This window comes from Sminthopsis crassicaudata, chromosome 2, assembly GCF_048593235.1.
Source record: "Sminthopsis crassicaudata isolate SCR6 chromosome 2, ASM4859323v1, whole genome shotgun sequence".
Classification (NCBI taxonomy): Eukaryota; Metazoa; Chordata; class Mammalia; order Dasyuromorphia; family Dasyuridae; genus Sminthopsis; species Sminthopsis crassicaudata.
In genome coordinates, this window is record NC_133618.1 from 254,197,011 (window position 1) to 254,224,266 (window position 27,256).

Below are 27,256 nucleotides of genomic sequence, written 5' to 3' on the forward strand. Positions count from 1 at the left end.
ATAATCCATAATGAATAAGCTACATAAATTCTGATGGGAGTCATTATTGTCCCATACAAATATGCTGAATACCATGTGCAGAAGATACAAAAGATGTCATTCTATCAATCTACATCTATCAATGTAGGTACAAAATGAATGTAGCATCAATCTAAACATAGGCTACATTTTTCAAAACATGCCTTAAACAAATCTCAAATGTAGCCTACAAACTATCATTTTTCCACATATATGTATGTGTGTTTCATTGAAAGAGCTCCCATTTAAGGAGTATAACCTATATTTGAAGGCATCTTATATTTGTAACAATATGGTATTTCATAGAATTACCTCTTTAGAGGTAAAAGATATCAGAAAAATCATATTTTCCTGAATCCCAATTTTTTAAGCTATGAGGAAACTGTAGACTGGAGAAGTTAAACGGTTTGCTTCAAGTTTCAGCTAACTTCAGCTTTCTCTAAGAAATCTTTCCAATCTCTCTTCATTCTGCTCTTTTCCGTCTTTTGATTATTTCCATTTATCCTGTATATAGTTTGTTTTACATAATTATTATTGTTCTCCATAACCTGCATTAAATTGCTTTTTTCTCTTCTTGCTATCCCAGCATTTAGCACTAGAAGATAGGAGTTACTTAACAAATATTTAATGATTGATTCCAAAGATTTCATAGGTAGTGTCAGAGGTGGGACATGAGTCTGGGTCTTCTAACCGGTCAACAAAAGTATGCAATGAGGTAAAGAATAAGGGCCAGCAAATGACAAAGGTGGGGATGAAGGAAGAGTAGAATTGAAGTTTTGTATATAGGTTAGATGAAAATAGTCCTTCCCTTATTTTGCAAAAAAATCTTCTTAGTGACACAGGAGACATCTCTGGTATCTTCTGTGTCAGAGTTTAACCCCTGACTTTCATATGCACATATTGAAGGATGACTTGCAATTATCTAAAGTCTATCAATGGCCATTTTAGAAGCAATAGGACTCTTGATAGATTCTCTGGAATAGTTGCTGGGTCTGTATATTTTAAAATTATTCCCATATCTTGGGAAGGAGAATGTCACACTCTGATCTCTTTTTTTAATCTAAGATGTGATTTTCTTCAAGCCAAGGAACCAATTGAGTAAATGAAAATCAATATCAGAGCATATCAAGAATATTAAAAAGCATGGTTGGGGCCTCACAACTGGAAAAATTTCATCTTTCCTTTTTTTTCCAAAAGAGTGATTGTTCATCTCAAACCATTATGCTAGATCATCATTTTCTAGAAGATTCTAGAACTGTCACTGAGCCTGCAAATTCAGCAATTCCACAAGTCTATCAGTCACTTTGTGATCTAGGACATAATTACTTTTAGCATCTACATCCTTTCTGTGAGGGTACCACAAGGAGATGAGTTAAGGAATGCACTTAAAGGCAAGCAATCTAAAATACATCCAGAGAAGAGTGACTAGGGTATTCAGAAGACTAGAAATCACTCCTTACAATGATTTGTTGAAGATGGGCTGGGTAACCTCGTGGAAAGAATTTAATTCAATATATATGGGAAAAGTATAGCATGGAATACTATGTATATTAAGACAGGAAGAAGCAGAGGAGGAAGAGAAAGAGGAGGAAAAGGTTGAGAGAGACAGACAGAGAGACTGAAGTCTAAGACTGGGGTCTGAAACTGAGGAACTTATAATCTAATAGCAAAGAAAAAACACTTAAAGAAAGTACAATAATTTCCAGATATTTGCTGGATTATTCAGAGGTCAGATTTGTTCCATAAAGGAAAGAACTAGATACAATAGGGGAGATTTAAATAGATTCTTTATAAATGGGGCTATCCCACAATGGATGTATAACTTCAGAGAGTAATGGAATTTCCTATCACTGAATATTTTCAAACAGACCTTGAAAATGTATTTTGATTGGGAATCTTGCTGGATATGTGGAAGATAGAATTCAAGTTTTGTGTAGGAGTTAGACTAAAAAATGTCAGAGGTAGAAAATAATCCCACAATTTTATTCTTCTACATATGTAATTTATAAACTGGTATTTGTAGCACAATACTTATTTCTGTTTCCTTCACCACCACCCCAGGGTAGGCTTAGATTACATTTGGGAAAACTATCCAGTGTTTGTCATGATCACAAGCCACTTACTGGCACTCACTCAAAAGTCTACCTTTTTAAAATAACTAATATGTTCTGTACACTCAATATGGATATAGATTTCTAGAAATCTATCTTACCTTGCAGGAAAATAGAAGAAAGGGATAAGAGAAGGGGATGGGTGAGAGAAGAAATAACATATTGAGGAGGGGAAAGGAAGTACTCAGAAGAAAATCATTTTGAGGAGGAACAGGGTGAAAGGAGAGAGAGAATAGAATGAACAGGGGGAAATATAGTTAGCAATAGTAATTTTGAAAAGAATTTTGAAACAAGTTTCTCAGATGAAGGCTTCATTTTTCAAAGGTATAGGGAATTGAATCAAATTTATATAAAAAGACTCAATTGATAATGATCAAAAAGTGTAAACAAAATTTAGACGAACTAGTTAAAATATTTAAAGCCATATTAAAAAATACTCCCATTATTGATAGGAGAAATACAAATTCAAATAATTCTAAGATTCTATTTCATGCCTATTATATTGGCTAATGGGAAAGAGAAGGAAACTGGCAAATGTTGGAGGGAATGTGAGGGAAAAAATGAGACTTTAATGCATTGTTGTTGGAATTGTGATCTGATTCAGCCATTCTGTAGAGCAGTTTAGAACTATACCCAAAGAGCTATAAAATTTTGCATAATCTTTGTCCTAACAATATCATTATGTGCATTTATTCCAAAAGAGATTGTTTAAAAAAAAAGAAAGAAAAAAAAAGAACCTAATGTACAAAAATACAGTAGCTGTTTTCTCGGGGTAAAGATTTGGAAATTGGAGGGATGCCCATCAATTGGGGAAATGGTTGAATAAATTGTGCTATGTGATTATGAATACTATTGTTGTGGAAATGATGAGCAGGACACTCAGAAAAACCTAGCAAGTAAGTACTCCATGAGTTCTTGCAAATGTCGTATGTACAAAGTATTTAACAATGTTGTGGGATGATCATATATGAATGACTTTGCTATTCTCAACAATACAGTAATTCAAGACTACTCTGAAGGACACCTATGATGAAAAATGCTATCCATTTTATTTATCCATACCATTTTTCTAGGAACATATTAGCTTTTCATATCCTCAAATTTTTTTCCTAGAAATGTTATTTGACTCAATCATGAAGCAACATTATCTTGCAAGAATCCAAATTGCAGGTAACTCAATGGAAAATACAGGTGGTGAACATAAAGGGATGCAATATAACACCATATATGACTTATGTGTAAAAAGAAGCAGATATAATTAAAAACATATGTAACCATAAAGGAAATCAGACAGTCGTGCATTAAGAACAAGAGGTACATAGATATCTATGCCAAGTGCCCCAATGGTATCAATGATATATTAAATGAATGAAAGGAAGACCTCTAGAGTGCTAGGCAGATCTCCTATGGAGGATTTACAGAAAAACCGTGGCAAGAATCCTAGAGAATAAGAAAGCATGAATAGATTTTCAGCTGGATGAGTAGAGAAGTATCTCTTACCATGAGATCACAGATCCATCAGAATCAATTCTCAGAATGCACAACACACAGGTTTTGGACAGGTGAATTTCACCTGGTTATCACACATATATCCAAATAAATATTTAGTCTTCAAAAAAAAAACCTTTGTATAATATAATTAATATTTATTGTGACATATCTATAACTTGTCACATCATGACATATAAGAATACACCACAGGCAATTGTGTCATGTTCTTGCCTGATGGTAAGTTTAATAAATATGTTTGCATATCATAATTATAGTCTCTCTCTCCTACTTGCAGACTAACACTAAAGTTTTTACCAGTTTCCCTATTATAGCTCTATGAAGAAATGATTTGCTAAGCAAATGAATAGATAAGATTCCAGAAGGCCCTTTAATTATTTCAAAGAATAACTATTTCTAAAGATTCTAGCATATGAACCATGGGGGTGTAAACATTATAAATTAGTATATTACTTTTTCCATTCAAGATAAAAACTTAAGAATTATTACAATTTCTCACTTATCCTCTCAATACATATTCAATTAGTCCCAAAGTCTTTCCTTTGAAAAGCCAATTCTAACTCTTTTTTTTTCCTCCAATGTAAATGCCTTTTGGTCTTTATTACCTCTCATCTAGAATATTGCAATGAGTCTCTTAGCCAGTTTTCTTATGCCCCAGTATCTCTTCCTTCAATTTCATCAGACATGACAACTTCAAGATCCTCTTCAACTAATACCTTTTGAATACAAAGCACAATGCTTTCATTAGTAGATAGAACTTCCAAGGAAGAAACTTCCTCTATGAATGGAGGCACATGCCCTACAGCTTACAGATTTAGGGGGTACTAGAATACTGAGAGGTTTCAATATTATTTCTTTCCTCCCCTCCAATTACAAGTTTCATATCCAGAGGGCTATAAAACTGTGCATACCCTCTGAGCCAGCAATACTACTATTAGGTCTGTATACCAAAGAAATCATAAAAAAGGGGAAAGGACCTACATGTACAAAAATATTGGGACAAAAGATTGGAAACCAAAGGCATGCCCCTCAACTAGGGATTGGCTAAACAACATGGTATATGAATGTAATGGAATACAATTGTTCTACATAAGAAATTATAAGCAGGCAGATTACAGAAAAATTGGAAAGATTTACATGAACTGTACTGAATGAAATAAGCAAAACCAGGAGAACATTGTATATAGTAACAGCTGTTTGATGATCTACTATGATAAATTTAGCTCTTCTCAGAAATGCAATGATCCAAGACAATTCTAAGGGACTCATGACAGAAATTCTATCCACAGCTAGAGAAAGAACTGAATGCAGGTCAAATCATAGTATTTATACTTTTTGGGGTTTGGGGTTTTTTCTTTCTCAGGTTTTTTCCTTTTGTTCTGAGTCTTCTTTCATAATATGACTAATGTGGAAATATGTTGAACATGATTGTGTATGTATAACCCACAGCAGATTGCTTGCTGTCTCCTCTTATGGGTGAGGGAGAAGGAAAAGAGGGAAGAAAAATATGGAGTTCGAAATTCTACAAAGATGAATGCTGAAAACTATCTTTACATGTAATTGGAAGAAAATAAAATACTACTAAATTTAGCAAATGAAAAATAAAATAGAATAAAATTTTGAGTTCCAAATTTTATTCCTGTTTCCCTGATCTCCTCCTTCCTTTTTTTTTTTGACAGTAAGCAATTTGATATAGGTTATACATGTGCAATAACACAAAACACATTTCCATATTAGTAATACTATGAAAAAAACAAACAAAAAAAAGAAAAATCATGAAAAAAATGAAAATAGTATGCTGCGATGTACACATAGAATCCATCAGTTCTTTCCTTGGACATGGATCACATTTTCCAAATGAGTTCTTTGGAATTGTCTTGCCGCATTGTTCTGAGAAGAGCTAAGTCATTCATAGTAGGTCATCACCTGAAGATGGTGTAAAAATGGAGTGTGTTTTATTTCAAGGACTTTTCCGCTTTTTATACCCTCATACCACTATGTAACAAAAACACTGAGCCTGCACCTAGTATATACTGCACAAGTGGGACCACATAAACAACTTGCTATGTAGTTTGCCACTTGGCATCATTCTTCCACCTGGTATCACTCTGATTCAATCACAACACAGATTGTCACTGCTCCTTGACTTCTCAGGAAGGCTGAGAGCCCTTAGGGGAGATGGGGAGCCCAACCAGATATTGTCAGCAGGTTCCCTCTGGGCTGAAGGTTTTATATCTTCCTCAGAGTTTCCCCACTGTCTGCAGCCCTCTACAGTCACTGGTCTTGTGGAAATCACAATATCTTTACCTAAATGTAAGCTCCTTTAGGGCAGGGATCATTCCCTGTCTCTGTACACCCAGTTCCTAACAGTACATGGCACATAATAATTGCTTAAAAGTGCTTTTATATTGACTGACAGACTAAATGTATGACAGAAACACAAATAACCATGATACATAATTTTATTATTCTAATTTGATACATAAATTTATTCTTCCTAATTTACAGCATTGTTTTTATTATTTTCATGCTCAGCAACTAATTATTTTTTATTACCTACAGGAAAAATGTGTCTCCTACTCATTCAAGATCCTCTACAATTTGGCTCTACTGTCCCTTTCAAATCTTATTTCCCATTATACTTCTAGTAGTACCCTGTACTTCATCTAGATTGACTCACTCACTCTTCTATAACTACACATTGAACATCTCTGCCTCTAAATCTCAGTGGAGTTAACTTGGAAATGTGCATTTGTGGACATTATTCTCTTTACAAGCTTTACTTGAAAGTATTCTATAACAGATATTTCACTTATTTATACTGGTTTCCAACAGAAAATTTCAAAATTTGAGAAGTTTAAAACTACTTTTATCAATACTGAATGCCTAGGTGCTTCTCTGTAAATGATGTGATACATGAGAGACAGTACTCAGCTTGGTATTAGAAGACCTTGATTCAAATCCTAATTGTGTTGTTTTTTTAACTGCATGCATATGTGGCAGGCATTATACTTGGCACTATGGATACAAAGACAAAAATAAATTACCTTAGAGATCGCCTTTATCTCTAAATCTATGATTATATGAACTAGTGAGCCTTCAAAACATCACAGAATTTATAAACATTGACTAGAACATCTGACTTCCATTGATTTCTGGGAAGAACTAAATTTGCTCTAATTTTTGTGACACCCTCAAGAAGTAAACTTCCACCTAACTGTTAATTATTTTTTCTATTACCTTGCAGATATTTAAGATTGTTTATAGAGATTTACTTTGCTCTGTAATTATGCATCATGATTAGAAAATCTTTTATAATCACAGAGCAATTTTACTTTAAATTATTTCATGAATTTTAGTGTACAAGTAGGAAAGGACTGAGTACCATATAAGATTCAGATAAGTTCTGCATATCTTTAATAAATCATCTCATCTAACAGTCTTCTTGCTCAAGTACTAAACACTTTCCAGAAAATATAGCTGAGATAGAGAGTCAGTGACATCTCTGTGGTCACCATGGGAACTATTCATTCTGATGCTATTTTTTTTTTACCTTCTAGGAAGCTTTCTGACCACTTTTCATATGTGTTTATCAATACAAATCCTTTACTATCTCTAACAGGAAAGAGTAAGAGGTTTAGAACTTGGCAGAATTTGAAAACTAATGGATTTTAAATTTCTTACAGATAGGACTTTTTGAAGACATAATTTTTTTAATCTATAACTCTAATGAAAGTAATGAAACCTTAGTGATATTCCCTCCTCAGTAATATCATGTGACCAAGAGGAGACAGAACATTCAATCAAATTTATAAACACTCACTATTCCTTCTAGAAAAATGAATTGGCTTACCAGGAGCCTCAAATAGGATTAGGATTTTTTTAATTGGACTGATTGACTAGGAAATCACAGGACTCCAGCTGTTTGGAGGAGGGTGATGGTAAGAGAAACAAATTATGTTATTGCCTGACCTCTAGCCACAGTTCACCTTTACTATATGGCTCCATAAAGCAATAAACAAAAAATTAGGAAAAGCACAAAGAAAACAAAGCAGTCACAAATTTCAGGGTTGGTTTTTTTTGTTTTTAGGGGTTTTTTTTGCTTTTTTCTGAGGCAATTGGGCATATGTGATTTGTAACTGACACATATAAGATGCTTAATAAAAATATGGTTGAATTGACCAAACAGAATATGTGCAAGCAGAATTTCTCTTGAATATAATCTTTTCATATTCTTATAGAAGGTGGGGGAGAGGAGATTCTTTAGCAGTTTCTTAACAGTATTGAATGATTTTTTCCAAGAGATGTTAGAAAAATGGAATAGGCAAACTCAAGCATGAGAGAAGAGGGAAGAGACAAAAATAAAACCCAAAATTGTAAATATGCAAGACTACATAAATGATATTGACACAAAAAGTAATGAGATCACAAGGAAAAGCATTAAGGATAAAGAATTCCATTTTTTGGTCATCTTGAATGTAAAGTATTGATAGGACATTCTGATAAATGTATCATGAAAGCTGTAGGAAATGAAGATCTGTACATCAGAAGAGAGATAAAAAATGAATATAAAGATGTGGGAATAATCTACATTGAAGTGAATAAGGAAGAGATATATTGTCAACTTTTTCATATCTAAGGAAGAAAGGAAGTAGAGAGATGGGATAATAGATGAAGAGTAAAGGCAGACCTGAGAAAATTTTTAGGCAGCTGATAAAGAGTCAGTAATGAAGAAGAAATTAAAGATTTATAGAAGAGAGAGACTCACTGCTGAAGTAGAGAACATAGAAATATAATCAAGGATACAGAAAATGTTATTATTAGCTTTAGGAAGGAAGATGGTTTGCTCTTTGTAGAAAAGAGAAGAAGGTAGTTGGATGACAATGCTAAGTTTTATTGGTTGTTGTTGTTCTTTTTTAACATAAGGGGGGAAAAGCTGAAAGAATTCCTTTTTGGTAGACTGTCTTCTCAGTACAGAAGGTTACCATATCTGCTTCATTAATGAAAGGGAAAAGATAGCAGGTGGTGATAAAAGAAAAAAAGGTAGTTTGGAATAGTTGCGGATGGCATAAAGAGATAAGGAGAGACAATTGTTGAGCAATACTTAGGATGCAGTTATAGTTGTATACTTCATATACAAAATGAGAATACTTATATTTGCACTACCTTCTACATGGAAATTGTTGACAATAATATAATATATAATAAGTATATATATATACATAATATTATTATGTTATATAACATAATATATAATAATGTAATATATATTATATATAATACAATATATAATATAAGAATGTCTAGCATTTATAGAGAATTTTAAAGTTTGCAAAGTGTTACATGTTATCTCATGGTTTTTTATCTTCTCAAAAAGTTTGTGAAGTAGATGATAATAGTATCCCTACTTTACAAATGAAGAACCCAAGGTTCAGAGGTAAAATGACTTGCCTAGAGTCAAAGTGCTACAATAAGTGTTACAAAGTTAGAATTTGAGGCAAGATTGGGACTCAGATATTTATGACTACAAGTACAGCATTTTTATCCAAATGAAGTAATCTCTATATAAAGTATTTCCTAAAAGGAAAATGACAAGTGATAGAAGGGCTGTAGGAAAACAGATATGTTAATGTGCTATTGGTGAAACTGTGAACTACTTCAGCCATTCTAAAACATGATTTGGAATTATGCCCAAAAATCTATTAAATGGTTATACTTTTTTGATTCAGCATAGGTCTATATACCAAAGAGATCTGACAAAGAGGAAAAGAATCCATATGTTGAAAAATATTTATAGCATGTCTTTTCATGGTAACAAGTAATTAGAAACTGAAGGCATACTTATAAAAAGGGGAATGACTAAACAAGTTATGTTAATATAATATCTTGTGATGGAATACTATTGTGCTAAAAGAAATGATAAAAAAGTATATCTTCAGAAAAATCTGGGAAGATATGTATGAACAGATGCAAAGTGAAGTGAGTAAAATCTGGAGAATGACTTATACAATAACTGTACTAGACAAACAACTTTGAAAGAGTTAAGGATTTTGATCAATGCAATAGAACCAACCAAACATAAAAAATATACTTGCCCACTTTCAGATAGATTGGCAATGGACTCAAAAATAGATTAAAGCACAATTATTTTTGGACAAGGCTAATTCAGTTTTGCTTGACTATATACACATACACATGAGGGGGGAAAGCATTTTATGATTCAAAGAAAGTAGGAAAATGTAAGTAATTATTATCAATTTATACTTTAAAAAATGACATAAGATACTCAATTCTAACTCAAAAACCAGGAAGATGAACAAAGAGATTAGCTGATTGGGGTAATCCAGGAAAATGGATTTGCTGATGAAAAGCCATGAAATATCAGGGAAGGTAGTGGTTTAAGGGATCTTAGGGTAGTAACTAATGAAACACTAAAGTAGTAACCCAAGGATAGAGCTATAGATAGGATTTCTGGATTTTCTCACATAAGAATAACTTTTAATACAATGTTATTCCTATTTACTGTTTCAGCTATTCTGCATCCATATTCAAATTATGAATTCCATATCACTAAATCTCAATGACATATTTATATGGTAACTGAATCACAGGACCATAAATTTAGAGCTAGAAGGTATTGTTTAAATAATCTAACCCTTTCATTTTACTAATGAGGGAAACTCTCAATTCCACATTACTTACTAACTGAGTGACTTAGGCAAGTGACTTAGTCTCTCATAGTCTCATTTTCCTCATCTATAAAACAAGGGGTTTCTAATGTTCTTTCCAGTTCTAAATCTATTATCCAATAACCATGTTTGTTAATGAGATTTTGTGCATTTGTATATGGACAAACTTCTTCCCAATCTGACATCAGTTGATTAGGGTCTGACTATTCTTAAAGTTCAGTCACTCAAACAGTTCTGTATCCATCTAATTTTATAGTCTTCTAGGCCACATAGCTCCATCTTGTCCTCAAGAAAAACATGGGAGACTTGGTCTAATACTTTGTTAAAATCTCAATAAACTATATCTATGATATTTTCCTGATCTATAAGTTTCTGTCCAAAACAAAACAAAACAAAACAAAAAACAAACAAACAAACAAACAAACAAACAAACAAACAAAAAAACTAAGGAGAATCTGGAATGACCTGTTCCTAATGTGGCCCTTTGAGATTACTGATTCCTTTTCTGGATGTTAATTAACATCCTTTTAATGTAAATACTATTTTAGAAATTTACTATGAATTAAAATCAAGTTCACCAATCTATAGTTCAGAGACTCTTTTTTACATTTGGGACATTTCCTCTGTTCCCTGTTCCCACTTCTATACCACTTGTTTTTCACAATTTTTCAATTTGGGTGAGTTGGGTGACTTGAAGTCACCCCAAAAGCAGCTATTCACCATAGTTTTTGGTACTTTCTAGTACAAAGATTATTCTCCTGGGGGGGGAGAGAAAAATCAAAATTAAATAGCTCTGTTTTTTCTTTGCTGTTTGTTAACTACATACATCTCAGAAAGTTATTTTAGATAATCTTATAAAATAATCTTCTTTCCCCCAATATAAAGAAGCTATTTTTGTTGTTTTCAGCTTTTCTCATATAATTTCATTGTTGAACTTAAAAATATTTCTGAGTTTTAGAGGAGGAGGAGGAGGAGGAGAAAAGGGAAAAGGAGGAGGAGGTAAGCAGAAAGTACTGAAAGTTTTTCCAGAGAAAAGGCTGAATTTTAAGGAAAAAGAAAAGGCTGAATTGTAAGGAAAAAGCAATTGCTTTTACCTCTAAGAAAAGATGGAATCTATCCTCTGGTTGTGTCAGAAAAGAATACATCAAATAACAATCAGAGGAAGAAGAGATAAGTAGTCATTTTTGGAAAAATTCCTGCTAAAAAATACCAAGACAGTTATTTGTCAACCTGACATCAACAATAGAGGGTGTGTCTGTCTTCCCACATATGGAAGATATGAAAGAATACCTCCCAAGTTTTAACAAAACTAAAGACCATTATCCCATCCAATTACATGGAAACAAATGATACTTACAGAAAGAAAATATTACAAGGAATTATGAAGTTCTGATTAAGAAGCTGAATAAAGATCTTAGTAGCAAAGGTGTGTTTCCATCACTGCCACTGACTTTAAGCATGTAATTCAAAAGAGGAAGGCAGGTTTGGGGAGCAAATAACTAGTTATAAAGATAGCATCTAAAACTGTATTCAGCTCAATCCATAGAAATAATGGGTTGTTAGTCTAAGGAATGAAATATACTAGAAGATTATTACAAATATTTTTGCCTGGGTTCTTGAAAATCTGACTATGAAATCTTTAAGTTGGAATAGAGAATTAAAGAGAAAGATGCCTATATATATATATATGTATATGTATATGTATGTATGTATGTATATATATATATATATATATATATATACCAAAATAGACATTGTAGAAAGTGGCAACAACAACAAAGAAGGATTAGCAGTAGAGATACACTGTTATTCACTGATACCCAGAAGACAAACTCCAAGAAGCAAGTGAGCAATAAAATGCAGAATCTCTGATGTTTATGCAAAAATGCAAAAATAATAGATAATAAGCAAGATGAACTGGATATCCTAATTAAAATCAGAAAATTTAACTTCATAAGAAAAAGTGATAGTTAGTGGGATATAATCCATGACTACAATATAGCTCTGGAAGGGTTGGACTTGTTCAAAAGAAACAGAATAAATGTAAGAGGAAGATTAATAACATTGCATATGAAGATGTACTTATGTGAGAAAATATATAGATCAGGAGAAAAAGTGGGAGCAGGAGAGAAGCAATAGGATGATGATTAATGAAAAGGAAAAATTACAGACCATCAGAAAAAAAAAGCAAGAAACAAAAAAATATATAGGTCATAAAACTGTCATGAAGGCATAATAAAGAGTAACCCCTTTCCTAATGTCACTGCTCAATCTCCTAATTGACCTTTTCTAATTAATGGAGATGAATGCCCATCACTGAAATAAGGTTGGAGGGAGTGCCAGAGCAAGATTGATGGAAGGTGAGGGAGATCCAACTTCATCAGACCTCTTCAAAATCCCCTTTGGGAATTCATTGAGTTTTAAATCCTCTTGATTTTTCAAGTATCAAGTTGCTTTGTTGAGCTCCTAGCTTCCATCTTCAAGAGAGAAGATGAAAAAGACCAACTTCATTCCTAGTTCCTGAGGAAAAACACTCACTCCAATGGAATAGCTTCTTCACTCTGTATGGTCCAGTATATATTCTTCTGTGTATACTTTCTCTGATTTTTGTTTTGCTGTGATTTGAATAAATGGGGAGGTGTTGTTATTGGTTTGTTTTGTTTTGTTTTTGCTATTGCTATTCTCTATGTGTGTTCATTATGAAATCAATATTAGGTGGAAAAGGATTCAAACCTTGGATATAGAACTTGGGATTCTCCCATATGCCCAAAATTACAAGGTAAAAGTCATATGTGTGTGTATGCCTTGTTCTTCACCTCTACTTCATCACCTTTCTATCAAGAAATGGGAAATATACTTTATCTTTAGAACTCTGGAGTTGTCAATGAAAAGTTCTACAATTGAATAGGGTTCCTAATTTGGGATTGATGAGATTGTTTTTCTATACAATCTTCTATTTTTATGTATTGTTCTCCTGGATCTTCTCATTTTAATCAATATTAGTTCATGCTAGTCCCCTCAGTTTCTTGCAAACCCATTTCTTGCATCGTTTTTTACAATTCAATAATACTACATAATGTTGCTGTAGCATAATTTGTTTAGTAATTCTCTCAGCTGATATGTCTTCAAAAACTTACCAGTTTATTGGTTTCAACAAAAAAATTCTTGCTATCATTAATTTTGTCCATGTCAGTTGGTCCTTTCCCTTTTTGTTTTAGTTCTCAAACAGCAGTTTAGTGACTTAGAAGGATGAATTATAGCTCCTAATTGCTTTCCAGAATGACTATTCCAGTTCACAGCTCCACCAACAATGTATTAGTGTGTCTGTCCTCCCACGTGTCCTACAATAATTGTCATTTCCTTTTTTGTTATTTTCAACAAGCTTACAGAAGTAAAATTTTGCTTTAATTTTGGATTTTTATTATTAGTCATCTATAGCATGTTTTAATAGAGTTGTTTATAGCTTGCTTTTATTCTTTTAAGAACTGCATGTTCATATCCTTGGATCACTTTATCAGTTGCAGATGGCTCTTATTCTTATATATTTGAATCAGTTTGGATCTTTATCAGAGAAACTCAGTGCAGAATACAAAGAACAATATAAGCCTACTACAATAGTACTAGAATACTAAGGACAACAAAAATCTTTTAAAAGATATATTAGCAAAAAATTAGAAAAAAGAAAAATGGAAAAAGGGACAGAACTGTTACTTAAAAAGATAGGGTGTTGATAAAAGATGATGGAAAGCACATAGAACTATTCCGCTCTTATTTTGTTTTGATTTTATCTTTCAAGAAAAAAGAATCCTTGCTATGGAAAGTACAAAACAGAATTGACAATATAAATTGGAATCCCAAGAAAAATAAAATTATAGTAAGAGAAGAACTATAAGTTCATCTTCATGGCCATGTGAACAATGTTGTAGGGTATTGAGATAATGAGGAAATGTGATTACAGAACCACTAAAAATGAGCCTTGAAAAATTACGCAGAATATGGCTATAGGACTGGAGAAGGACAAATGTTCTCCAATTTTCTAAAAGGAGGAAAGATAACCTTAAAATTATAGGCTATTTACACTGACTTGAATTCCTAAAAAAATATAAAATTCATCATCAGCATCAAAAAATAATAATAACAGCTAACATTTATAAAGAACCTTAAAGCTTGCAATGTCTTACATATATTATCTTCAGTTCATATGTTATTACAATAACTCTATTAGATAAGTGCTATGATTATTTTCATTTTATAGATGATGAAATCAAGGCTAACAAAGGTTGGATGGCTTGCCCAGAATTATAAGCTAGTAAGAATCTTTAGCAGAAGTTGAATCCTATTCCAAGTTGGGGGGTAGATCCATGAATATTCTTCCAGTCAATCATGACACTTTCCTTTATATCTCAAAGCATTGTATTTGGTATCTACTATGCACATAGAAAACAAGAAAAAAGCCAGGATTCTTTCACTAAAAACTGGTTGTGCCATACTAACATAATTCCCTTTTCTAAAAAATTATAGACATAATTTATCCAGATTTCAACAAAACTTTTGAGAATTTTTTCACACTATCCTTATGAACAAAGTGGAGATATAGGCTAAATATAGGTTAGTAGTACAGCTAAGTCAATTCAGAATTAATTTATTGACTAGATCCCAACAAACAATCATTGATGGATCAGTTCAACTTAAAAGAAAGTGTTCAATAGATTTTTCCCAGTCTATTTAATTTTTATTCAACTCTTAAAAGGCAGCCTTTGTAGTGGATAGTAGCAGACTGCAGTGCCAAGCAGATCTGGGTTCACGTACTACCTGAGTTACCCCAGGCAAGTCATTTAACTTCTCAGTTCTAACTCTTTGAGATTATAAATTATGGAGAAGGTGCTGACATCCATTAATAGAGAGTTTCGTCATCTGAAAGTTCCCTATTCAAATGAAATCCAGGTCCAACTTTTATCCTTAATTCCTTATTAATGACTGGGATAAAGGTCAAGATAGTGTGCTTCTCAAATCTTTAGAAGATGAAAAGCTAAGGAGGGGAAAATGTAGGAGTCAAAAGCAAAAGTCCTCAAGAGCCTACAATAACAGGAAAAGTTAAAGGCATATCCATGGATTAAAAAAAATCCCACTCCACTAGTACAAGATGGAGTAGACATGACTGGACAACAGTTCATATTATAAAGATTGGAGGTAAGGGAGAAATTTAATGGACTATAAATTCAATATGAATTGACAGTATGATATAACACCTAAAAAATTAAATGAGATCTTAAGCTGTACTAAGAGACATATAAAGGCTACAACATATAAAGTAATAATCTCATCATATTCTGTCCTGATCAGACCACCCCTGGAGTATTATTCATTAAATGAGAATAAAAGATGCAATTATCGACTATTGTGTACTTTTTTATTGCTTCATTTGAACACATATATTGACATACTGGAAAATGTCCAGATGTGAGTTATTCACTATTCAATCAGTGATGATGAGACTAGAGACCATACCCTATGAGCATATATGAAAAAAAAACTGGCACTAATTAGCCTGAAGAAAGGACTAGATCTGGGTAAACAGCTATTTTAAAAATATTTGAAGGGAAATCATGTGGTCCACCAATGTTATTTCTTCTGCTTGACCAGAAAGGACTAAATTTGAAACATTGAAAAGAAATTACAGAGTGTTTGTTTTCTCCAAGATTTCAGCTTGATGTAAGAACATTATAAAAAAAATCAGGAAATCAAAAGTAAATGAACTACTTTTGTCGCTAGTGGTTTTCCCTCACTGGAGGACATCCTAAAAAAATCCAACTCAAAGTCACTTCCACGAAGTCTTTTCTGATTTTTCCAGTCAATACTGACACTTCCCCCTTAAATCTCAAAGCATTGTATTTTAAATCTAATGTGCTTATCAAATATTATTATCAAAATATGTATCACAAAAACACATGGGTAGAACTACATCTAATCTAAATTTTCCTAGTGTCTAGCAGTTTGGGGCATGTAGTGTTTAATAAATATTTGTTGAATTAAATAACATGGCTCAATAACCATCATACACCACACACACACACACACACACACACACACACACACACACACACACACAAGCACATACACATTCCTGTGTACCATTCTCCAAATGGCAAAGATGAGTCACATCAATGTCACATCAGGACCATAGTTTGAAGGTGAAATGGATTCATAAAGGTAATATTGACCTAGTCTCATAGAAAATATCAATTTATATTTTCATTAAATTAAACCAGCTAATAAATTAATTAAACCAGCTATAACCTTAAGTTTCAACAGGAATGAATAGTTACCTTCAATATCAATTATAGTCCTTTCCATCAAACCCACTTAATATAATTTCATCACAGCAAATAAAAATGGTGCTCAACTCATGGAAAGTTCAAAGAATCCCCCAATTTGAAATTACCATGGCTAGACTATCAATTTAATTCAAGCTCTGCCAACAAATTAATACTAGCAAAATAGTTTCTCCTTGAGTTATAGGATAACATTCTGAACTTCTGTTACATGAGCATAGTTGTGTAGCAACAATCCAGCACTGATGATGTCATCTACTGGAATTTAAACCATACCCACCTCATATCTCCAAGGAGATTTCTTGAAATGATGTATAGTTACAACAGTAATGCCCTAACAATAGCTAGCACTTATAGAATCTACAGCATTATCTTCATGTGCTTTTAATGATGTATCATCAAAGCACTAAAGTTCCTATTGCAATCCCTTTCAGGTAAAGTCTATGTCTTTAGATGTCACAAAGGAAAAGGATGAGGGAAAGATACTTTTCCATACCAAAAAAGGAAAGAAAGATTCCCAAAGCTGCTCAATTGCTTATTTCAATACTGTATGAAGGAGTTTATAAATGTCTGTATGATTCCAGTTAATGGTCCTTTTCAACAAGGCATCTGAAGAGTGGCAGGCAGCTGCCTATGTATATAGTGGGCCTAAGAGGCCTGGAGCTGTCCAAACCTTCAGCTTCCTATATAAAGAGTTTTAAATCCAGCTCATGACTAACACTTTGAGGCTCTTTCATGTATTTTTTTCTTTTCTATAACAAAAATAATCTGCAGGTCAAACACACACACACACACACACACACACACACACACACACACACACACCCCAGAATCTGGGATAAATAATGATACAAAAGTGATGCTTTATTCAGTTTGGGAGAGAACTAGACTATAAGCTCATCTGGGAAATTATCAACCATGCTATCTCAGCCCTAAAGTCATACATAAATTCCAGGGAAGGATAAGGTTAGATTCCCTAGGGAAATAACTTAAGTCCCTTGTCTTCAATGATCAGAAATTCACTCTATCATTTTAGGAAATGCACACTTCCCCTTACCTTAGGACTAGCCTGAAATTCACCACCTTTTCAAAAGAAAGATTCAAAATCATTAGAAATTCTTCCTGCAATTTTCACTAAATCCTAACCTGGTGCAATTCAATTCAATATTGTTCATGAAAAGAGAACTATAGCAGGAGATGCCCTCTTATGTTTATGTTCTCTACAGACTAACAAAGACCTTATTGCCCTCAAAGGGATGGCTGAGGTTCATGCTTGTAGGATTTGCATCCTAGCTACTGTATCATTACATCCAAGCACATTGATCTCTCCACAGGATACTCAATAAAAGGATAGGCACTCCCATATTTTTATGTTATCAAGGAAACAAAAACTATCTGACATTTCTCTTTTTACTACCACCTTCCATTCTGAGCCCAGATATCTACACAGTCTCCTTTTCCATGACCTCATCCTCAAATTATTTCCTGATTGGAACAACTCTTCCTAGACATAAGATAAGAGTGGGAAAAATTATGTCATAATCTTCCCAGTGTTAGTGTGGTAACTTGGAAGCAAAAACCACACAGAAAACTCAAAACCCAATCTTCATCCTCATAATAAATTCAATTCATCTGGCATTTATGGAATGCATATTCTTCCCTGTAAGGAGCTCAAAATCTAGTTAGAGAAACAACCTAAGCATACATGAAAACAAAACTATGATAGCTATGTAGCATAGTGAAGATAGTGATGGACTTGGAGTCAGGAAGATCTGAGTTTAAATTCTACTTTATATTCATTAACTATGTGATAATGAGCAAGTTATTTAACCTCTCTCAGCTTCAGTTTTCCCATCCATAAAATAAAAATAATAACACCTTTCTTATAGATAGGAAAACAAATTGAATAATATGAAAAGTGCTTTGCAAACTTTAAAATTTCATATATATTCTATTTATTATGATGATCACATTCTACTTAGATCAATGAGCAAATATGATCCTAGGATGACTGCTAGTTGAGTCTTTTAAGTTTCCTAACATGTTTTAGGAATGCAGGAAAGCAATAATCTGCCACATATCAGATGAACTATATCTGAGCAAGTATATCTGAGTGTCACAGGAAAATGAATATAGCCCATAGAGAAGAAGGGAAGAACTGAGGAAGGAACCATTAGTAATTGGAATTTTAATCATATAACTCCCAATATTTTATGTTCCCTAAATACAGGGATCCACACTAAGATCCCAAAGAAAAAATGGACCAATGATGAGAAGTTTAGAATTGTTCCAAATAATATCTATTTCCTCTCCCTTTAAGTCCATGACCACACAGAACTGAATGCTGGACCCACTGCTGAGACATTTTCTTAGGGAAATCCAAAATCAATACAATACAGGGTACAAAAAAATAGTACAATTGTTAGATTTCCAAGCCTAAAGGTATGAAGACATATCTTCCGGAGTTCAAACTTTATTTGTCTTCATGAATTCAAACTCAGTATCAAATACTTACCAGTTATGTGATCCTGAGCAAGTTACTTACTCCTGTTTGCCTCAGTTTTCTCATTTGTAAAATGTTCTGGAGAAGTAAATGGCAAACCTCTATAGTAACTTTGCCAAGAAAACCCCAAATGAGGTCATAAAAAGTTGCACACTACTAAATAACAATGGAGTTCTAGCTGCTTCTCTATATTGAAATTAGTCTTTCATGGGCTTCCCTCTCTTTAGAGCTTAAGCAAGATATTCCCCTTACTTTATACTTACTGTATTCCAAAGCAGAACAACATTCCCCAGATCCTCTCCTAGGACAAGAGAACATTAGTGACCATAGCATAAATACCCAGCCAAGCACTTGTCTTTATGGATATTGGAGAATCACATTGCATTTTTTTCCAGAGAGGAACTTATAGAAAAGCTATCCAATATAATATGAGCTAATTGAAAGCAAGGACCATGTCATTTTTCAACTTAGTATTCTAGATCTTAGTACAGTACTTTGCATATAATAGATGTTTAAGAAATGTCTCCATATACAAGACTGTCTCTAACACATAAAGACAGAGGAAGTTCTGAAAGAAAAAAGAGAAAGATTGAAATCTAGGTTTTCATATTTCTTGTCATCATTAATAAATCACAACCACTCTGAGCTTCAGTTTCCACATCCATAAAATGAGTGTGATAGTATTTATGCTGTTTACCTCAAAGCTCCATTGTTAGACTCAAATGAGTAAATGTATGTAATGTATTTTACAAACCTTAAAAGATTACAAAAACATGAAGCATTGTTCTCATTTTCTCATAAGAGATCATATCATCACATATCCTCCCTAGGGATACCAATCCAACCAAGACCCTTTAGATGTCTCTAAGTCATATTAATGAAAACATAGCAATAATGATCCCCTGAGAAAGGATACTTAATACACCAAGTGATCAGAGTTCAAATAAATGGCCCACAAAGAATAAGGTTCTCTTAAAATAAGACTTAAATAAGTTTGATTTGGTTTGTTTTTTCATGAAAACTATTCATAGTACTAATTCTGGAATCAGAAAGATCTGAGTTCAATCCAGCCTTAGACACATACTAGCTGAATGATTCTGGGCAAGTCATTTAACTTGTATTTGCTCATTTGTAAAATGAAGAAAAGAATAGTATCTGCCTCCTAAGGTTATCATGAGGATCAAAAGAAATTATATTTGTTAAGTTATATGCCTGGAACATACTGAGAACTATATTAATACTAGACATTTATATATATATATAATTATAATGTTTTATATATATATATATATATATTAATCTAACACAAAGTCAGAGCTTTCTAACTGCCCCCCAAAAAATTAGGCAAGGACCCAGAGCAAATAACCCTCTCTCCCAGAAAAAAATTCATGGATACAGAATCCAGCCCTAAACTGAAAGCTTTCTTGTGATACATGTGTCTCCCTTGGCACTAATATCCAGGCCATTACTGTAGAGTCATTCATTCTAATGAAATGAAATGCTTTTTCAAGGGGATTTAATTGGTCAGAGTATTCAATGAAGAAGATAACCAGATTAATCACTTAGATGGGGGCTAACTAGCCATGTTACCTTTTGCTTGTTTGAGTTTGGTGTTTTCTGAGTAAAATTCTGATATGTATTCCAGAATGAGACACAGAGAAAATCTTTCTTCATGGATGTTGGAATCCTCTATGAGAATCCAAGAAAGGTGGACTGTTTGCCATAACTTCTCTCTTGTCCCATCTATGAAAATGAACTGTTCCTTGAACCCCCACCCCCGACCTCTGCAAAACTATGCTTGAGAGCTTCATGGACTTTGGCTACTTTTATAGTATTTTCAGTGAGTACTCACATCATACTTGTATCTATTTATCCCCCTCATCCTTCCCATACAAGTTTTATACACTAATATCAGCAAAGTCTCTCACACACACACACACACACACACACACACACTAACAATCATCATTTTGGTCTCTCCATTTCATCCCCTATGGGGACAGTATATGATCAGCTTAAGATATGCTTGCTCAAAGCTTTCTCCTTTCCTCTTCTCTTTCTCAAATGCTTTAACTCACAAAATGGCTGTGTTCTGGTCAGACTTATTTGATTTTAGTTCTATCTGAGTGACAAAAGCAGGATGGCATAATAGAATAGCAAGAAACACACCTGTATTTTAAGGATCTGTATGCTTTACTTGTACACACACACACACACACACACACACACACACACACACACACACACACATGCACCTACTCATATGCAAATGCACACAAAAAAAGAGCATGTGCTTTTGACTCTGATTGGGAAAATAGGACCTGGGACAAGAAAAGCACCCAGACAGTGAGGGATTTTAGAACCACAGAAATACGAATCACTCTTGGATGTGGTTTGCAATTTTCAACTAGAGGATGTCTCTAGATGCAATATGGAGAACTATGCATATTTTACTTTTTAATTTAAAATAAACAAAAAAAAAGAAAAAGGAAAAAAGATCACAAGAATCACGATTGGAAGAAAACTTAGAAGTCATTTTGGCTAATGCCATCATTTGACACAAGGAAACTGAGATCCATGGAGGTGATATAACCTGTTAAAAATAGTCAAGTTGTTTCTTGTTGTGCCTCCCACCCCCATCCCAACATAAACACAACATATTGTCTCTACTAGCTCTCATACTGGGATCTATGCTTTTTTAAAATTTCTTTTCCTGCCTATGATCCCCTGAGCTCCTAAGTGATCATTATAATGATAAAAGCTCTCCTCAGTAAATATGCCAGCTTTCCTAGAAATAAAATATGAAGGACAAATGAAAGAGGCTAGAAAAGGGAAAGGATGTCAAACTCCACCTGAATAAGCTTTTTGTTTCCCAAAGTGTGGCTGAGGTAGACTCCCCATCTCTGAAACCCTCCTCTTAAACACAATAGGCATCTCCCTAATACAGAGCTGAGCCTAAGTCCTCAGTGAAATCTAGTACCGTAGAGAGAGGATATCCCAGCCCACCTGGCTGCTAGCGAATATCCTCTACCATTAGTTCAGAGCTAACTGAAGGGGAGGGGAGGGTCTTGACGAGGCTATGTCAATGGGACTATATTAACAAGGTCTAACTAGAAAAAGAGCTGAAAGAAAGAAAATTCCCCAAAATAATCTATCTCCTCTGGCTTCCTCCAGATGTCTGGGCCTTTGTTCTAACTGAGACAGCTGGTCCTGCCCCCACCCCCATAGAAAAATGGAAGGAGAAGGTTAGGGATAAGCAGATAGGATATCATTGGCAGGTGGGTAATACCTACAAAGACCCCGATCTAAGGATATGAGTAATGGATATTAAAGAAATTTTCCCCACCTCTTTATTGGGAAGATGAAGAATAAGAGCAGGAATTCAGAATTAATGTTGGTGGGAAAGGAGCACAAAGTTGCATGGGGTAGAGGTGAGAGAAGAGAGATAAGGACTAAAGTTCTCAAATCCAAGAGTTGACCGGGGATCTATGTCTGAGTTTGTCCATCAAAAGCAGTTTCACAGTTTATATCATCAGATGTCACCATTATCTTTATTTTCTCCAACATAGAGTTTCTGGGGTACCTAGGGAATATTTCAAAGCAGAATCCTTTCGCCTGATTTATCCTGATAATTGTTCGATTCTCATTTTAGTCGTAGAATCACACACAGACTTAGTCGGATAGTGCCATCCACAGATTCACAATCAAACGCAATGACAGACGAACACACAATCACAAGCTATCACCAACAGATACACTCGCACATAGCATGCAGACACAATCACGCAGCACCACACCAATACATTTACATGCTAGCTGCCGTTATCACTCCAACATCCGCACTCACATGGGTACCAAAGAACGCATATCATTCCACATGTAGTCCTATGAGTCTCCGGGAGATACCTCTCCTGGGTCAAATAGCCCCATAAACATATAACGAACGAACGTATCTGTCCCCTGCCAGCCTAGCCGGGCAAGGCCGGGAAGTCTACCTGTCCCTTACTCACACATAGGCATGATAGATGAAGGCCCATCCGCGGGGTCTCTCCAGCACGTTGTAGAGGAAATTCTGCAGCTTGCGGTAAAAGGCATTGCGCTTCGGGGGTTTACCAGTGCCGGCGCCGCCCGAGCGGGGCTTGCTGAGGATGCTGCCGCGTTTACTGCTCTCCGAGCCAGCGATAAGCAGCGCCCCGTCCCGGGTGGAGTCGGGGGCCCCGGGGTCCAGCCCAACGAAGCCCACCTTGAGTTTCTTCTCTCCGCTGGGCCCCGGATAGACTCCCCCATTGCGAGATTTTTGCACCATCCTGGTCCCCCGGGGCTGCGCCCCAACTCACCGGGAGGCTGGGCTCGCAAGGCCCGCAAGGGTGGGTAGGGATGGGAAGGGTGAGGGAAAGGGGGCGTAGGGTAGGGGGCCCTTGGCGCTCAAGGGCGCGGGGAACGGTCGCCTCAGCGGGGGCGCATGCTGGGAAACGCTGGACAGCACTGAAGCTCTCGGCCAGGGATTAGCATGGCGAGTCTGGGAAAATAGAGCAAGAGAAAGAGCTGGGCTGGTGGGTTGTAAAGCTGTAGGGCCGGAGGCAGGCTCTGCGGCAGCTTCCCCAACCTCACAGCGCGCCTGGGAGAAAGGAAACGTTGCGATTGATTGCCTGGGCTCCGCTCAGTTTGGCTCAGCTCAGCCCACTCACTCCCTTGCTCTATCACTCACCAGGAGCCCGCAGCTCAGGCTTCTACCGAGGCTGTCACGGCTCCTCCCGGCCACCATCCGCTCCCCCCTCTCCCGCCCCCTAACAACCCCCTCCCCTTAATTAACCCTTCGAAGCCTGCCTGGCGATTCAGGCAGACGAAGAGTTGGAGAAAAAAAAAAAAAAAAAAAAAAGAGGATGTCCCCAAGCTGGGAACCCTAGGAAAGGGTCTGCCATAAGTGAGAGTTAGTGATTGAGGAAGTAAGGGAGTTCCTTAGCTAAGGGTCCTGGGTAGTCCCTCACGAAGGAAAATCAAGGCAGACCCCTGAAAGGGAACCCCTAGGAAATCCCCTCTGATCTTCCCTCCCTCCATACCCACGCGTTGTATGAGCAATACATTAAATGAAAGAGCTACTAAGTCTCTGGCCTCACCCCTTACCAAGTCTGCCTAGAGTTGGAGAAAGAGGAGGGACTAACCCCCAAATCCTCAGTATGAGACAAAAGACCCCCAAATTCTTTCCACGCACACCAGAACTTCGGAACCTCAGTATTAAAGGAACAATAAATCACCTAGAAAGACTAGGGTGAAGGGGGTGGGGCGGACGAAGGGAGAGGAAACAGAGAGCACAAGGGTAATTAGAAGCAAATCATACATTTAACAAATATTTGCTGAATACCTGACGTGTAGGACAAAAACAATGAGTCTGGGTCCTTGCCCTTAGCTAGACTGCAGAAGATAGGGGGAAAATAAGAAGGAACCGCAATGGAAGATTGAGAGGGATAAAGCACCAGGAGAGGGCTGCGAATAAAGAACAAAGAGCTCTGAGATCGGAGGGAAGAAGGCAGGGATTCCGTCTAGCTAAGGTGATCAGGGAAACCTCCGGGAGAAGGCTGCTTTTTGATAATATTTAGAAAGATGAATAAGTGTTTGCCTAGTGAAAATGGGGGGAAGGGAAAGGTAGAAAACCGTTCTAAGGAGAAAGAATGATTTGAACAAAGATGGGAAAACATAAATTGGATTCCTGGAATAGTGACTAGTCTTATTTGATTAGAGCTGAGTGTGATATTTAAGAAAGGTGCAAGAAAAGGATGAAAAAAACTAGTTGTGATCAAAACATGGAGAACCTTGAATAACCAAGTTAACGGGATTTATACTTTATTCAGGAGGTGACAGGATTACAAGCAAGGTTTTATAGGGATATGAAATAGACTTTTAAATTCTCAGAATTTGAAAGGACCTAAGACATCATTGAATTCAACATTTCATTCAAGATACACATAACATGCATGCATTTAGATAACTAAAAATATGTATATACCCACCAAATTGTACGCACAGACCTACACATGCAAATATACCTAGGCTGTTCTCCCACAAAATATAAATTCCTTGAGGATTGGTTTTCATCTATGTCTTTATATCCTCAGTAAATATTAAAGTGTCTTACATGTCTTTTGGAGTATGTCTTTAATAAACATTTGATTTAAATTAGTAAGTTAAGACAACTAGATGGCACCCTGAGTCAGGAAGACCTGAGTTCAAATATAGTCTTAGCTATAGGACTTTGGGCAAATCACTTGACCCCTTTTTGTCTGTTTCCTCAGCTATAAAATGGGGATAATAATAGCATCCACCTCCCAGGGTTACTGTAAAGGTTATATTTGTAAAATACTTAGCACAGTGCCTGGCACATAATAAGTACTATATAAAAACAGCTATCATTATTATTCATTGTTGAATATAGAGTCAGATATAATAGAATATAATAACGGCCCCTTGAAATTATTTTTATCAAAGTGTGCTGCCTCTATGTCTTTAGGTAATTCTCTGAGAATCAGCTTCCTGATCTCTAAAATTCTGTATCTGTTTCAAAGATTTTCAAGGTTCCTGCTGGCTGTTAGTTTGGATCCTGTCAGAAAATCCAATAAATAGTAGCAATACTGGTATTTTTTATTGAATAACAATAAATATATATTAACTATTCGCATGAATCTTCTTAAGTCTGCATCAAAAAGAACTTTTTTCTTTTTTTTTTCTTTTTCCATCACCTCCATTATATATAATTGTTATCTATAGATAACAAAATTGAGTCACACCAAAGATCAGTAAGCAAGGCATGAATAAAGATTAGAAAGGAAGCCAAACTTGTCAAGTCTCAAATTCATCATTACACTATGGATCACAGTTCTTTCATTTACATATTTTTGACTTTAGATATTATCACATCTCCATTGTTGAAAACAAGCATCTCCATAATTAGAAGAAATAATTAAAGAAAATTGAACAGAAGGTCAGCAGCAAGATTGTATCTAAATTCCCGGACATTCATCCATACCCTAATTTTGTGGCTTCACTAATCAAACATGTATAATATAAGCTCATTCTGGTTTTCATTTCTGGTTCCTGTGAAATAATCAGACACAGATGCCAAGATCAAAATAGGAATACTCTCTAATTTGGAGGGAACCAAGGGCACCTAAGTGAAGGATGCTCTTCTTACAATGGTACTACCATTTCTCATTAAGGAAATTATTGTCTGCTTCCTTTATTAGGTAAGTTAATAAATTGCCTAGAAGGAGGCAGTTTCACTGAGCAGACACTACACTCAAGTGAATATTAAGTGATAGTACAAGACAATCATGTATATAGAAAGGATTGAGTTTCACATGTACACATGTTGAATGCTAGACAATGGGTCCCTTAGCACCATGTTTTAGGGGCTTTTCTTCAAGATTTGTGAGTTCAAAAGAAAAAAGCAGCAGTCATTATACCATAGAGAAAAATGCTTAGATTTGCTACCTTAGCATTTTTACATGAAAAACAAGCTGTTGGTCCAAACAAGTATTATTTTTTATTTAAAAGTTATTTTAACTTTTTAAAATTAATATTTAAAATAAAAGTAAGTTATTAATAAAGATTTTTATTTTTAAAACAATTTTTGAATTGGTAAACAAAAGTTATTCAGAAAATACAAAAATTGTATTGATTATAGATTGTATGGTAGACTTATGAAACTGCTTAAAATTTCAATACTTTAAGAATCCATGATTTCATTTTTGTTTCCATCCTTCCACCAATATAGGTATTAAAAAACTAGATCATAGAATGGACAGAATGTTAGAGTTGGAAGAGTTCAAATCTTGCATCAGAAATTTAGCTGTGTGACTTTGGATAGGATATTCAGCTTTCATTTCTTTATTTGTTAAATGGATATGCTAGCACCTACCTCATGGGATTGTAGTGAAGACTAAGTGAGTTATTATAAGTAAAGTGCTATAAAAATTCTGGGCCCGGAGTCAGGAAGACCTGAGTTCAAATCATCTGGCTTCAGACACTTACTAGTTATATGATCTTGGGCAAGTCACTTAACCTTGTTTTGTTTAGTTTTCTCATCTGTAAATTGAGTTA

At 35.0% G+C, this 27,256-nt stretch overlaps 1 protein-coding gene across 15 annotated transcripts in view; it reads right to left on the reverse strand.

Annotated features, from left to right (window-relative positions):
• Positions 1-23,898, reverse strand: part of KCNQ2 (potassium voltage-gated channel subfamily Q member 2) — a 171,193-nt gene extending 147,295 nt beyond the window's left edge. For all 15 annotated transcript variants that reach the window (XR_012486314.1, XM_074288845.1, XM_074288848.1 and 12 more), the window contains exon 1: positions 23,173-23,898. Coding sequence is in view for 14 of the 15 variants with exons in the window: in XM_074288845.1 (XP_074144946.1) it covers positions 23,173-23,468 (296 nt within the window). In the remaining variant the exon portion in view is untranslated. The remainder of the gene's footprint in view (positions 1-23,172) is intronic.
• Positions 23,899-27,256: the final 3,358 nt, after the last annotated feature.